Raw genomic sequence first — 14,479 nt, 5'->3', positions numbered from 1 at the left:
GAGATAAATAGATAATTCATTATAATAAAACTTTTAATGTCTTAAATACCTTCTATTGTTAGTGTGGTTTTTTAAACAAACGTTAGAATATGGCAAAAGTAAAAATGTTATCTTGTCACTCCAAAGAAGTATTGGATAGAAGCAGGCGTTACTTAGCGGAAATCCATAATATATTATGAAAATTAAGCTTAATTTGCTATACTCCGCGAACAGCAGGAGAATCTGTATGGTGTAATTTATAATTTCTTCAATCCTTATACTCCACACCAAAAAGATCTTCGGCAATGTACCCTCTACGCACGTTTCGCTCCGAAACCGGAGAAACCGGAGCATCCTCAGGAAATGTTGACTTTACAATGAATAATTGTTAAAACTAGTTAGGTCTTAACAATTATTTATCATTCACTCCTGCTGTTCGCGGAGTATAGCAAATTAAGCTTAATTTTCATAATCCAAAGAGGTATAACTTTTAACGCGTGTACACACACGATTTTTTTTTTTATTATTATATCATGGAATTCGCTTACCATTGTATTCTTAACTACTTGGACTTTTTAAATTTAAAATTAGAATCATACTCAATTAATTACAGTTAGCCGTTGAAAAAATTCATTCCTGACAGGTCGCAATTGAATCGACGACGTAACTTTGAAGTGGAACGATTAAAATATATAATTTTTTATTTTCCCTACTAAATAAGGATTCCTCAATAGCCTTTAGCAGTCCACTGTTGGTCTACAGACCTCTCCCAACGGGAGGGTTTGTCTCAATCACCACTCTGGGCAGACGGGTTGATGATTGCAATATATAGTAATATTAGCACAGAGGCAACTGCTGCCTGTAAATCGATCTTATTGTTACTGCATTAAAGCTCTTAATACTTCAGCTGGGGCGGAAAGTTTGTAAACTTAAAATAAGTAGCACAGGATTTGCGACTCTAAAACGACACATAAAGACGATGGAATTGCTGCGACAAATTTAATGAATATGGAAAAACTATTGCCATCGTGCTCAGCCTGAACTCCTTTCCCCGTAGAGTGCGATAGAGACAGGTGCAGCTCGGTATTATTTTCCTATAACAATGTGACAAGATCGACTTTTCGTATTTCCGTTTTCCAATTATGATTATTTTTGGCATAAACATATGGATACTTCGTTTCATGATATTTTCTTTTTCATATTTGCTGACCTTGGGGGTATAAGCTCATTTAAGAGGTTTAAATTCTGCGAATTAAAAGCTTTTCAAAATTAAAAAAAATGATAAATAGCGACATTATTGTAAAAAAGTGTGTGCGTGTAACCTTTACGTGCGATTGAAGTAAAACTTTTATTGACGTGACAACGTTTTATAATTCGATGGAGCCGGCTGCACGCACGAAAAAAGATGACGTATGCGGCGTTACCTCGCTCTGAGGCGTTCCATTCAAGGCTGGAAGTGCAAGCGAGAGCGCGGAACGAGCGACAAAGAGGCACAGTCGACCTCCGCGTTCGACATCTATCTCTCCTCTATCTTGAGTGAGCGATGCGTCTGCGTGGACAGCTTCTATACAATAATACATTTACATGTTTTCGGCAAGGATGAAGCGCAGTGAAAAGTGAATGTGGTATCAATTGTTTATAGCAACGATAATATCTATCAAACAAATAAAATTAAAATCTTCTTTTGAAAAATGTAACCATTCCATCAGTATTTTCTTACGACGTTGTCACGTTCAACTATCGTCAGTAAGCTGACTTTACAGACAACCAATTTTTTTTTTATTATTATTTATTGATAAAAGCTGGCGTATTAGTCAAGAAGCGTGGAGTATATGACATATACTTACGATCAATTTAATTTAAAAAGCGGAAACTACACACGACGTCTGACGTAAGCGTTACTTCCGTGAGAAAAAAGAACTGAGTTACACCCTAGTCGCGCCTAAAGAAGTTTTACTACAAAAAGTACATTGATCTATAGGGACTATCCAGTGAGGAAATAGTAGAAAACATATGTTGTATGAAGAATCCCGCCCATAATCCTCTTAAGCCGGGCTTAAGAAACCGTTAAAAAAGGTAAGCCTTCAGTAAGGTTGAGGACATTTAGTTCTCAGACAGCGGACTAAGCCATGAGAAACCCATAGAGGCTGATTTTTATGTTGAATCAGAAAATTCATACTCATGACTTTGACGGCCGACTGGCGCAGTGGGCAGCGACCCTGCTTTCTGAGTCCAAGGCCGTGGGTTCGATTCCCACAACTGGAAAATGTTTGTGTGATGAACCTAAGTGTTTTCCAGTGTCTGGGTGTTTATCTGTATATTATAAGTATTTATTCATAAAATATTCATCACTCATCTTCAGTAACACAAGCTACGCTTTCTTTGGGGCTAGATGGCGTTGTGTGTATTGTCGTAGTATTTTTTTATTTATTATTTATTTATGACTCTATTAGTCATATACTTACGTTCCTTTGAAACTGTAACAAAATTTAACACTCGTTATGGTTTCGGGATGATTATAATTATCAACTTCAAAGCTATAAATATAGTAAAAAGAAATTGTATTGTTGTACGAAACGCTAAAATAGGTGAACGGCTGACCAGAGACAAAACATTTATTTTGTTATTGCATTCTGATACATTATCTCGAAATATAAAAATAAACTTACCTATTTACAGCCATTTTATTCAGAAAATGCTTTTGATTGGAATGTATAATGTCGCCGTTGGTTTCTGAAAAAAATAAAACAGAAATTATGAGTATTGTATTATCCCTACTAATATTATAATTGTCAATGTAAGTTTGTTTGTTACGCTTTCACGCAAAGACTTCTGAACCGATCCTCATGAAACTTTGTACACATATTCTTGGAAGTGTTAGAAGTAATATACGATACTTTTTATCCCGACATTAAGCTCGGTTCCTTTGGGAGAGGCGATGAAAGTGTTTGACGATTTTTCACCATAACTCTGACAAATTATAACCGATTCAAATAATTATTTTTGTACTATAGAGGAGGTATAATATGTGTCTAATTTTGCCCAAACTTTGTGTAGATCTGATGAATGTGGTTGGAGATGGAGGACAGAACTCCTCAGCGGACAGCAGCAAACCCCTCATTTAAGGCTTAGCGATACGGAATACTTTAATTTTTTTTACAACTACAACTAAATTGAATGCATCATCAAAAAACAAAATCAAACGCAGACGAAGTCGCGGGCAACAGCTAGTCGTTTATAAAGTAAATTAATAAAGTGATATGTATGTTTTAGGGTATGTTTGTTTATTTGCATCTTTTCGGGGCTTCATCGCTATCCTACTACAGTTCTAATACTTGTTATGTCGTGACAGTACCTAATAAGTATAATATTTAGAACGGAATTGTACGCACAAGGGCTTTCTATTCGAATCCATTTAGCCAGTGGCACAACCGGGAGAGGAAATAATTTGCGAAGAGCACTACTTGAGCCATTACCATACGGATAAGAGAGTGCGTCTACAATTGGACAATTGAAGTTTGTAAAGGACCTTTAGAAATTTCAGAGGGGCGTCGCTTAAAGAAATAAATGCCAGCAAAATCGTCTGCGAAGAATTTCTAAACTCCCGTGAAGTTAAGAAAATATATTTCTGCGGTTCTCTTGGTCGTCGCCAGAAGACAAGCTAAGAAAAAAGTTAAAAACAAATGAAAACGAAAATCCCAAATGTATGAACATTATCTGACATCACACGGACTGGTGAAAGACCGAAATAAATCATATCGATGTAACTAACCAATAATTGCCTTTGCACGCTCTATTTTCTTTTTTAAGTTTATTCTTTATATGTGTTCACCTTGTATATAATGTGTGTGTATAAAGCTTTCAAACAAACAAATAAATTGCCTCGAATTTTCAAATTCAGGATTACACGACTTCACACGTTGAGTAAATAAACATGGAAAATTAATAAATAAATATACTACGACAATACATCGCCATCTAGCCCCAAAGTAAGCGTAGCTTGTGTTATGGGTACTAAGATAGCTAATGAATATTTTTTTATGAATATAATACACATAAATACTTATAAAATACAAATAAACACCCAGACACTGAAAAACATCCATGTTCATCACACAAACATTTTCCAGTTGTGGGAATCGAACCCACGACCTTAGACTGAGAAAGCAGGGTGGCTGCCCACTGCGCCACTCGGCCGTCGAAAAATTAAAGTGTTTTTCATAATATTTTGACCACAATAACTCTTACAGCAACATACATATAATTAAAAAAAATAACACTTAAATTATTGAAATGTACTTTGTGTCATTTTGGTCAATGATTGGGACACCTCATCAGCTCTGCGTTACAAAACCACGGCAGTTGGTACCTAATTTTATTAATGTGAAAATGTGTGTTTGTTTATTAGCTTGTTCGTTTGTCTGTTGCCTGAGTTCGGCTCAACTGCTATGCCGCTCTTAATAAATTTAGGCAATTTAAACCATTGAATACCTTGTCGCCCTAACAGAAAGCACCTATTTATTATTCGACACCAATAAGTCTGTTGCAGATGATCAGCCGGCCGCCACATGATACGAACGTGACTAACAGCGTAACAATTAGAAATTTTATAAACATATCGCTGAGATTTCCTAATGTGGTGTTTCATCAACATTTCTCGGTGACATGCATCATGCAATAAAGGCTGCGGATTACATGTTGTAGTTATAAAAGCCGCCGATCCACTGGTACAGGGCGGCGGCGGCTTAGTGTCGGCGACTTTATTTAAAGAGAATCTTATGGGTGACTAACACCCTCGCTTGTTACCCGGCAACTTTAGTGTGTCTTAAGGAAAATTCATCCTCGGCTAATTCATGAAACACAGCTGGGTTGTGTTCATGAATTAGCAGATTCCTTTTCCATAACTATCAACGCAATATTGGCTACACTACAAGGCATGTCTTGGTCTGGAGGGAGGCTTGAGACGTGGCTAGTTGGCGACCACCTCAGCGACAAAGACGTGCCGCTAAGCGATTTTGTGTTCCAGTGCGATGACGCGTAGTAACCAAGTAGGGGTATGATTACATACTCCCTAACAAGTTAGCCCGGTAGAAGACTGCATCATAACTTACCACCAGGTAAGATTGCGGTCAAGGGCTAACTTGTAGTGGAATTTAAAAAAAATTCAGATCATCCACACAGCCTTTGAGAGCATTTTCGGAGATAGAGAATCTATTTATTTTATTTATTAATTATATTCTTTATTTGTACTCCACAACATGATAATTAAATAAAATCAGACTCTTCAAGTAGTAGCACACAAAAGGCGGCCTTATCGCTAAAGTAGCAATTTCTACCAGGCAACCTTAGGATTAAGAAAACTAAAACGAAAACAAAGTACACCTGTACACTATTTAAAAATACATTCAAATAACTACATCACCAGACACTAATACATAAACCAGACTACACACGTAAAACAATAATTAAAATTAATAAACTAAGTATAGGTACGTTTTACTTAAGAGTATAAGAAATAAATAATTATTGTCGTCTGTATTGTGCGAGATAATGAGACTTAACATCATTTTTTAATATGCCTATGTGACTTGGCCTGAATTAAATAAATTCAGATTCGAAATTAAATAATTAGAATCGTAAGTTTTTCACGATTTTTTGCTTCCCAGTTAAAAAAAGTGATATTTTAATGCTGGAAACGCACATAACTCTATAAATTAGAGCCATTACCAACCAAGCACGAAATAACGTTTGCCGTAACGATAGAATTTGATGACATGAAACAGAGCTACGAATGCGCGATATAACGAAAAACGTTACACGTAACTATGTAGCCTAGACAAGACTAATGCTCATGTTCCGCTCCAATGAGTAATTGTTGAGAGCACTGCAGTCGAAATAATTATCTACGAGTACTTGTATCCAATGTGTCTTCTAAGGAAGCTCAGAGAAACTGGAGCTGGACGATGGAGCGAGCTATGATACGCTATGCTATAAAAGATCTGTAGAAGAACCAGTAAAACGAACTTAGCTCAATCGTTTGCAAAGCTAAAGTGGCATGGCACATAACTTAAAATAGCATCGCTGTATGATTTAAGTTACATTAGCACATACATTTTGTTCACTTGTGACTTACTTCAGTTTGTCTCACTTAAACCAGGTGTAATGTACTTTGGACTACTTACTAAAAATACATGTTCCATTTTAAAATGGCTGAAAGAATACTATGTTAAAACCATTACTATTATGTCATTTGAATAAATTAATCATTCAACTTATAATACGCAGTATGGTAACCTCATTAGAACAATGTAAAGGTCATAGGGCATAGGTCATAAACATTTACTTTCAACTGCATAGTTTTTGATTAATTCCTAAATATTTAGGTACTGGAGGAATGAAGTCTCATCCGAAATCGTGTTGAATGTTGGCATACAAACATGCCCGGCCCTCTGTCGTGCTGGCCCCGGGAATAGCAAAACCTTTCACCTTTTCAAAATATGAGTGACTATAGTGATATTATGTACCTTTTCAAAGAGTGACATCTAGTAACAACACTAATAGGCAGTTTTATCAAACAAAGTTTGTATTAAACATAAGCTTATAGAATAGTCCTATTATAGTATAAAGGACTATATAATCGATAAAAAAGCGTGATGTGAATCGGCTCTGACCAGGTTACTCTTCTAGTAATTTTAAATGACAATGTGAGATGTCGATACCAAAAAAAAAGCACCTGACTAAGTTTGTTGTGGGCTTCTTTCTAGACAAGGATGCGTTTGTAACCCTGAGAAAAGCTTAAGTTTTAAGTTTACAAATATGGTTATCACCATCATCTTACTGGCATGTTCACATTTCTAATGTAATGTACACATCAAACGTGCCTACTTGAATAAAGATATTTTTGACTTTGACTTTATTACTAGATGGCACTCTTTCAATTTAATAAAAATAAACTATAGTTACAGTTAAACTTTCACATAATGGAATAGGTAGATAAAGGTAGAAAATCTCACAATATGCACCTAGTTGATCATTAAAAAAAAATTAGGTAGGTACATTAGGTTACATTTATATTCTTATGTTGTGACTGCAGAGAGCAGGTTTTTTTTTTCTCTATGGAAAAAAGACATTTTTTATAATGATTATTTTTTTCCGAAGCATTATTCCGAATGATTATTTTTTTTATCAAAAGCTTTGACAGCTTTGCTTTCAAAGCTTTTGATGACTAAAACTTGACTAACAAGAACAAATCATTTAATGAAATCCATTTCTACTTAGAAAATAGGAATCCAATATTTAGAAAAAGCTACAATATTCAGCATTAGTATGTCCCACAGTGTAAACTCAACCAAACCAAACTTTGTGAAATAAAGAGGGGATCCATGTCCAGTATTGGGCCAGTAATGTGTTGATGGTATCCCGCTTTGATGAAAAAAGTCGGCATACCGCTCTATTGTATCGTATATACAAGAATTGCTCGTTTAAAGATATAAGATATACTAGGTCTAAGAAAAACAGTACCTACTAATTATAGTATAAAGATGCCCAATATTTTGTTGTGCTAATTAAAATTAACACAAATTAAACTCGTTCAACCATTAGATTTCAGTTAAATGGGCGTAAACGCCCATCTGTAAGAATGTAAACATTGTAAGTAAATAATTAAACTTTCTATAACAATACGTTACCTTTTCGCTACATTGCAGGGTCTCTTTAACCGGCACAAATAATCTTATTGTTTAACAACATCATTATTGAATTGAAAATTTTTTGAGGTAATTAACCCATATTTATTTTTTCTCAAAAATTGTTCAATTCAAAATGTCAATAACAAATTAGTTTTTTTTTTTCTTCATTCTTTGTCATAGGGAAAAGGCAGAAGTATATCACCTTACAGCCATGTCTACAGTGTGTGTTAATAATCATGTCTTATTTGATAGTAAAACCATGTATTTAGTCCCAAATATTCATATCCATTTCATAGTAGGGCATAATATCATTTTTTTAAATTAATTTTTTTGGATAATCTTTCCCATGTCAAATGCAATATGACATTTAGAGATATTATTCATTCTTTAATTAGACTGGCTCTGGGCACTAGTGCTTTGGAGCCATGATAATTTAAAAAGAATACAAGCGTATAATTTATTTATTTGAATAAATATAATTAACTCGCTGAAGCATCGGTTTCAACCACGTAAATTAAAGGTTGTTTCGTTATGTTTTGTTAGCCCGTGTTTACCTTACTCGTATATCTATGTGGTATACGAGTAAGGTAACCATGGCTATCTATGTGTTGGTATGTATGCAAACATACATATGCCGCGCCGCGAGGCATTCGTCCCATATTATGACTTATCAATAACTTCTAAACTATGCAGCCAAACAGCATGCTGCGATGGATAAGGGTAGGGCAAGGTTGGCATTTATATTAGATAGCCTGGATATAAAAATTCTTCGCTTTATAAAAAAATATTCGAGGTTCGCGGTCTTAATAAACTAAAGATCAGCAATTTTGTAGAACGTAGTATTCCTGTGCCGTGTGTGGGTCAAGCATGGCTGACGAGCTTAACTTGTTTAACACTATTTCTAGTTTTATGTGGGCTTGGTTAACTTCTAGAGAAAATAGTTTTCTGATGGGGAAATAATTATTAAAATCGTTTCAGTACTTTCAAAGTTCAAATACGGTAAACAAACATTCAAACATATTCTTCTTTCTAAATATTAATATAGAAGTATGGACATGCAAAATTGAATTGAAAGCTAAGAATTCCATTCAAACAAAAATCATTGACTTCCTTCCCCTAATCATGTTGTACAATAGCAATAAACAAAATAAGTCATTGAAATTAAAATAAGACCATTATTCTTAGAACTCAGCAAATGGACTTCTCATCCGGTCTTGTTTGGTTCTAGTTGACTTTTTCATGGATAGTACAATTTTTGTAAGACATTTTCAGTTTTTCAGTTTTCTTGTTTAAAATAAATAAATATGAAAGCATTTAAATTAAAATATATTCAAACACCATTCTTTATTTTTTAAGCATGCAACATACTTATTATTATAAAAATAAATATTTTGCATATTTTAAATAAATTATAAAATCCAACTCTGTACATGAAATAAATTTAATAAAGTTATTCTTACAATTCTTAACTTTAAAAAAATCACACATATTATCTTTTACGTTTCAATGCTTTTTTCTCCTTACTAAGTTTATAAGCAGCATTCATCCTCTGTATATTGTCCTTGTGTACTTTATCATGATCAACAATTCTTTTCGGATAATTCTCGCCTATAACACAACCTGCAGCCGTTTGCACTGATTTAGGAGCCTTCCAAGGCTCATATATATACTCGCTAGGGTACTTTTTTAGTTCAGGTACATATTTTTTTATATAAAGTCCTTCTTTATCAGTTTTTTTACCAAATGCAACTGGACTGTATACTCTGTAATACTTATAGAAAAATGCAGAAGCCGAGAGCCACATCCAGTTTCCTGCATTTAATGACCAATCATAGTCAAGGAGGTAGTCTTCAAATACCTTAGCACCCTCTTCCCAGGAAACCCATAAGTCTCCTCTTGTTAGAAAACAAGCAACCATGTGGCGAGCTAAATGATGGATCCAGCCTTCTTGTTTCAGCTGCCTCATTATAGCATCCACAAAAGGATACCCAGTCCTACCTTCTGCCCAAGCTTTTAAGTATTCCTCATTCTTTTTCCAAGGTATTTGTGTGCATACAGAATTCCCAACCATCTTGTCAAAATTCTTAGTGCCTGCACCAGCTGTGTAGTAAAATTCTCTCCACATAAGTTGACCTAACAGTGAAACTGGTGGGGATGAGTGTTTCATTCCACTTTCTACTTGCTTTAGTTTATGATAAAATAACTTTGAAGACAGACACCCATGACTAATGTATGGACTTAATACTGTTGTACTTGGTTCTATACTGTTTGGTGATGTATTAGGCTTCTCAAAATTGCAAACCCATTGTTTTTTAGCCATATATAGGTTAAGTCTCTTCAAACCTTCTGTCTCGCCTCCAGGATACTTACATTCGTTTAGATCTGCTTCACTAAAACCTAAATCCTCAAGTATAGTTATATCATTCTCTGTTGAATCAAAATCTGGTGCTTTACAATCGTTGGAAATCTCTTTAGTAATTTCTATACTGTCTTTTACTTGGGTATTTGCTACTAATGAAAGAAATTTTTGATAAGTCAATGGAACATTGCCATTGTTGTTCTTTAAGACAGTATTAAAATCGTATACAGTGTGCTGGACTCTTTTGACCATAAATATATCTTTTTCTTCGCATATCTGCTCAATGACTTCATCTTGTTGAACCAATTCAGCGTCAATATCAACTTGCAAGGTTATGAACTTTACCTGCCATTTCTCGAATAGTTGTGGCAGACATTCTACATTTCCTTTTATGATAAACAATCGTGTGTTTATTTTACGTAAATTAGCATCAAGATCTCGTAAGCTCTGAATGAGAAACCGAAGCCGGTTCTTGCCAACTTTATTTTTTAAATCTGGATCTAAAAGATAAATCGGCCTCAAAGTCTGTTTACGATTTTCTGCCTGTTGATAAATAAAAATAATATTTTAATCATACAGCGAAGCCGACAAGGCCAGCGTGTTTGGAAACCCATAAATAACAGCAAAATCTAATCTGTAGGTTATAAAAATAAATATAAGTACTAACTTCATTTATTGCATTGCGCAATGCTAGATTATCGTGTAAGCGCAAATCAAGACGAAACCAATGGATAACTGAAGCTGCTTTAGTCATTTTCAGTAAAACTTATCCAAAAAAAACATTGGGATAACCACAACGAACGTAAAATCATCCGTTTGCTATATGGTAAAATTAAATCATATATTTGACATTGACAATTCATATAATAATGACAGTTGACATAAGACTGACAGACCCTTGCCGTTACACTCTCTCTCTCTCTCTCTGTCTGATACCAAGCTTACCAATGACTTAAAAAGAGATGAAGATATGAGCAAACTCACGGACCAATGAATATCCACAGAAGCTTCGAGAGCCAATCAAATGATCAATAACATGGTTCGTGAATGTTCGAGAAAAGGGATACCACTTATGTTTACTAATTTCCACCGTATATAATAAGAAAATATTACAAATTTTGTGATTGTAAATCAACATTTTATTATTTATTATGAGTTCTTTTTCAATACGATTGCAACAGCTACTTTTCTTAAATGTATAAGTAACCTAGATTTCTTCAGCAAGGTACTTGCAGATAGGTATCAGGTAGAATAAACAAGGTAGATTATTTTAATGACAAAAATTATAATGTTATTTGAGTTACTGCCCATAGCTTTACCGTTGTATGCTGTACTTCTCTTTTTATTAAACAGAAATATTCTGTCATTTATAAAAGTGGTAGATAGTAATAACATCACATACCGAGAAATTTTTAGAAGTGGGAAAAACTTACGAGTTTGCATCACTGTAATCCTCGACATGCTAATGAGGTATTGGTCTGGACTACATACTGCGTAAAGAGGCCTATGTATATACATATACATAGGATACTCAGATAATCATGCACTAAGACATTTTATAAATTTAACTGTATCATATACGTGTTTGACTTGTAGTATCGGTCAAATTTTGTAATTTCGAGTCACCGACATTCTGTCGTAGTAAAGGGTAATTTTCGTTAAGGCTATGTTTATTGCCTCTGATTTTTCTGTTAATACAGCGTTGCGTTGTCATTTTTCTACTGCAAAATTTAAATATATCTAAAACTATCTTTGCTTTGTAAAAAAATTTATAGTGTGTGTTCTCCATTTAATAGTGGAACTTCTTGAACCATAGCAACACTAACTTCAGTCCCATATGTACTTGTTATTAGATAGATTGCAAAGCTGGTACGTCATTGGTGAAACGAACGCAATTTGCTATCCTTATCACTCATATAATATCCGTATATATTTATTCTGCTCTAATGTTTATGTGCGACGGCATTGGTCAGATAAACAATATTTCTCGAATATTCTACCTTAACTTGGATCCCATTGGTGCATTTGGGACCTTTCGAGAATTTTCTTGAATGTGATAAGCTGGGCTGGCCGACTATATAAGCAGCCGGTAAGCGCGCCAATGCATGCCAGATATTCCGACTCGCGCATCCGTCCCGTACGGATGTCTGTCTCGCAACCGATTGCTCGAGGTGAAAGTGTCAGTGGAAATCAGTGTCCGTTTCTGCGTTGTGGTAGTGCAGTGTAGTTCTAGGGTCTAGGATTCCTGTAAGTACACGTGTTATTATTAGCGTAGTTTAACACCCTCGTCACCTAAAGGCGAGGCCCCATAGGGCCACACCCTTTTTTTAGGCACACACCTCCCTGCATGGCAGGGAGGTCAACCGCTACCCCGGGGGCCGCCATGGCCCTCGCCGACTCCGACCTTAATCTGGAGGCCCTCTTAAAGGACCTCCAGGAGAATAACGCGGGTTACCTAAACCGCTTTAGGACTGTTAGGCCTAGAGTGTTCACGGACAGCCCGCAATCCCCGGCTCCCGCAGAGCCGATAACCGAAGACCCGGTCGCTATCCCTGCGATAGCGATCGAAGAATCTACCTCCCCGGCATCATCCGAGACCGACGACGGCTTCACCGTCGTCGGTGCTAAAAAGCGGAAGCTTAAGGCTTCCAAATCCAAGGCGAACCCGCCAAAGAAAGTGGTAACGGACCGCCCAACTAAGACCCAGTCCCAAGCGCCCCGCGCAGCGCCTCGCGCAGCGTCCCAGGCTTCCCCTGCGGACGAAGACGAGCCCGAAGACTCCCCTATGGAGGAGCAACCCCAACCCAGGGATAGAATCCCACCTCTCTTCATCCGCGACAAGCTCGCATGGATGAAAATCATCCCGCTTCTTGAAGCGAACGGCATCGGCTTCACCGGTGCCCGATCCACCGCTATAGGCATTAGAGTACAGTGCCTATCCTCCGACGACCACCGTCGGCTAACTTCAATGCTCAGAGAGCATAATATAGGTTTTCATACCTACGCCCTAAGAGACGAACGCATTCTCCGCGTCGTCATTAAAGGATTACCGAAGGAGATTAGCTCCGAGGTAATAAAAGCCGACCTTTTGTCGCAAAATCTACCTGTCCTGGAGGTACATAGGATGTACAATACCAGGACGAAATATGTCTACGAGATGGTTCTCGTTTTATTAGAACTTTCCCCCGAAGGTAAAGAGATTTACAATCTCGAAAAAGTGTGCCACCTTTCAGGACTCACTATCGAGAAGCCCCATAACAGAGGCAAGGTCGGCCAGTGCCACCGATGCCAACTGTACGGCCATTCCGCAAGGAATTGTTTCGCCCGCCCTAGGTGCGTCAAGTGCCTGGGCGACCACGGCACCGCCGATTGCTCCCGACGGGACCCGACCGTCGACGAACCACCGAGCTGTGTACTCTGCTACACCCAAGGGCACCCCGCGAATTATCGCGGATGCCCAAAGGCGCCGCAGTTTACACGGCGCAGGGGTCCGCCGCCGGCTCGGAGACCCGCAGCACAGCCCGCCCAACGCTTCGTCCCAGCGCCGGTACCCGCTACCAGCGCATGGGCCAAGCCCCTTAACGGAGCGCCTAGCGCCTCCGCCCCCGCCCCCGCACCGGTGCCGGTAGCCCCTCAGGCCACCGCACCGGCAGCGGCCCACCCGGCCTCAGCGCCCTCGCCCATGCACCTATCTCCGGATATGGACCCCCTGGACTTCATCCAGTACCTCGTGTCTGCGGTTGACATGAACGAGGTAAAAGTATTCTTTGCAAAGGCAAAGGTCTCCCTCAACCAGGCTATGCGTGAGCACTCTAGCCTCCTAACAACCATCGGGACTATCCAAAAAGCAATCCGTTAATGGGTAGTACATATAAAGGTAGGGTAAAACCACACTCCCTGGCAGTCAGCTTCTTTAATGCAAACGGCATTATCGATCAAATGCATCAAATCCGTGAATTTATATGTGCACAACAAATCGATATCTTCCTAGTGCAAGAGACCTTCTTAAAACCTAGTAGAAGCGATCCCAAAGTTGGAAATTATAACTTAATTAGAAATGATCGGACCACCAACCGGTTGGGTGGTACCGCGATCTATTACAGAAGGGCTCTTCACTGCACTCCTCTCGATCCTCCACAGCTTACCAACATGGAAGCCTCCGTATGTCAGGTGGGTATGACCGGCCATCCGTCGATCATACTAGCATCCGTTTATCTCTCACCGAACAAAACCTTTTTAGAGAGTGACTTACTCGCTCTCCTCTCCTTAGGTGACTCTGTCATTTTGGCTGGCGACTTCAACGCTAAGCACACCGACTGGTCCCGCTCCACTAACGCGCACGGACGACAACTTAACATACTTGTCAGACGACCCGACCTCAACTTTATCGTAGTTGCCCCAGACTCGCCGACTCGCTTCCCGATGTCGGATAGTTCGATCGACCGACCGGACA

The 14,479-nt window shown here is 37.8% G+C and overlaps 2 protein-coding genes across 2 annotated transcripts in view; both read right to left on the bottom strand.

The window, feature by feature from the left end:
* The window catches only part of LOC120625950 (cystinosin homolog), a 79,218-nt gene extending 71,419 nt beyond the window's left edge, over nt 1–7,799 (bottom strand). The window contains exons 1-2 of the mRNA XM_039893228.1: nt 7,668–7,799; nt 2,649–2,712 (exon numbers count right to left, since the gene is read on the bottom strand). The gene's annotated coding sequence lies outside the window, so the exon portion shown is untranslated. The remainder of the gene's footprint in view (nt 1–2,648; nt 2,713–7,667) is intronic.
* Nucleotides 7,800–9,090: 1,291 nt separating this feature from the next.
* On the bottom strand, nt 9,091–10,839 carry LOC120625948 (cryptochrome-1). Its single transcript, XM_039893222.1, has 2 exons — nt 10,694–10,839; nt 9,091–10,569 (listed from the first exon to the last, which is right to left on the bottom strand). Exons 1-2 carry the CDS (start codon nt 10,778–10,780, stop codon nt 9,157–9,159), a joined length of 1,500 nt encoding a protein of 499 aa, XP_039749156.1. The 5' UTR covers nt 10,781–10,839; the 3' UTR covers nt 9,091–9,156.
* Nucleotides 10,840–14,479: the final 3,640 nt, after the last annotated feature.

The sequence above is a fragment of the Pararge aegeria genome, chromosome 8 (assembly GCF_905163445.1).
Source record: "Pararge aegeria chromosome 8, ilParAegt1.1, whole genome shotgun sequence".
NCBI lineage: Eukaryota > Metazoa > Arthropoda > Insecta > Lepidoptera > Nymphalidae > Pararge > Pararge aegeria.
Note: the sequence above shows the minus strand (reverse complement) of the source record. Positions and strands in the feature narration are given on the sequence as shown.

Coding starts and splice junctions, on each gene's coding strand:
- LOC120625948 (XM_039893222.1), bottom strand. CDS start 10,780: ATGACTAAAGCAGCTTCAGTTATCCATTGGTTTCGTCTTGATTTGCGC. Junction 10,570..10,693: donor TGCGCAATGCAATAAATGAA/GTTAGTACTTAT, acceptor ATTTATCAACAG/GCAGAAAATCGTAAACAGAC.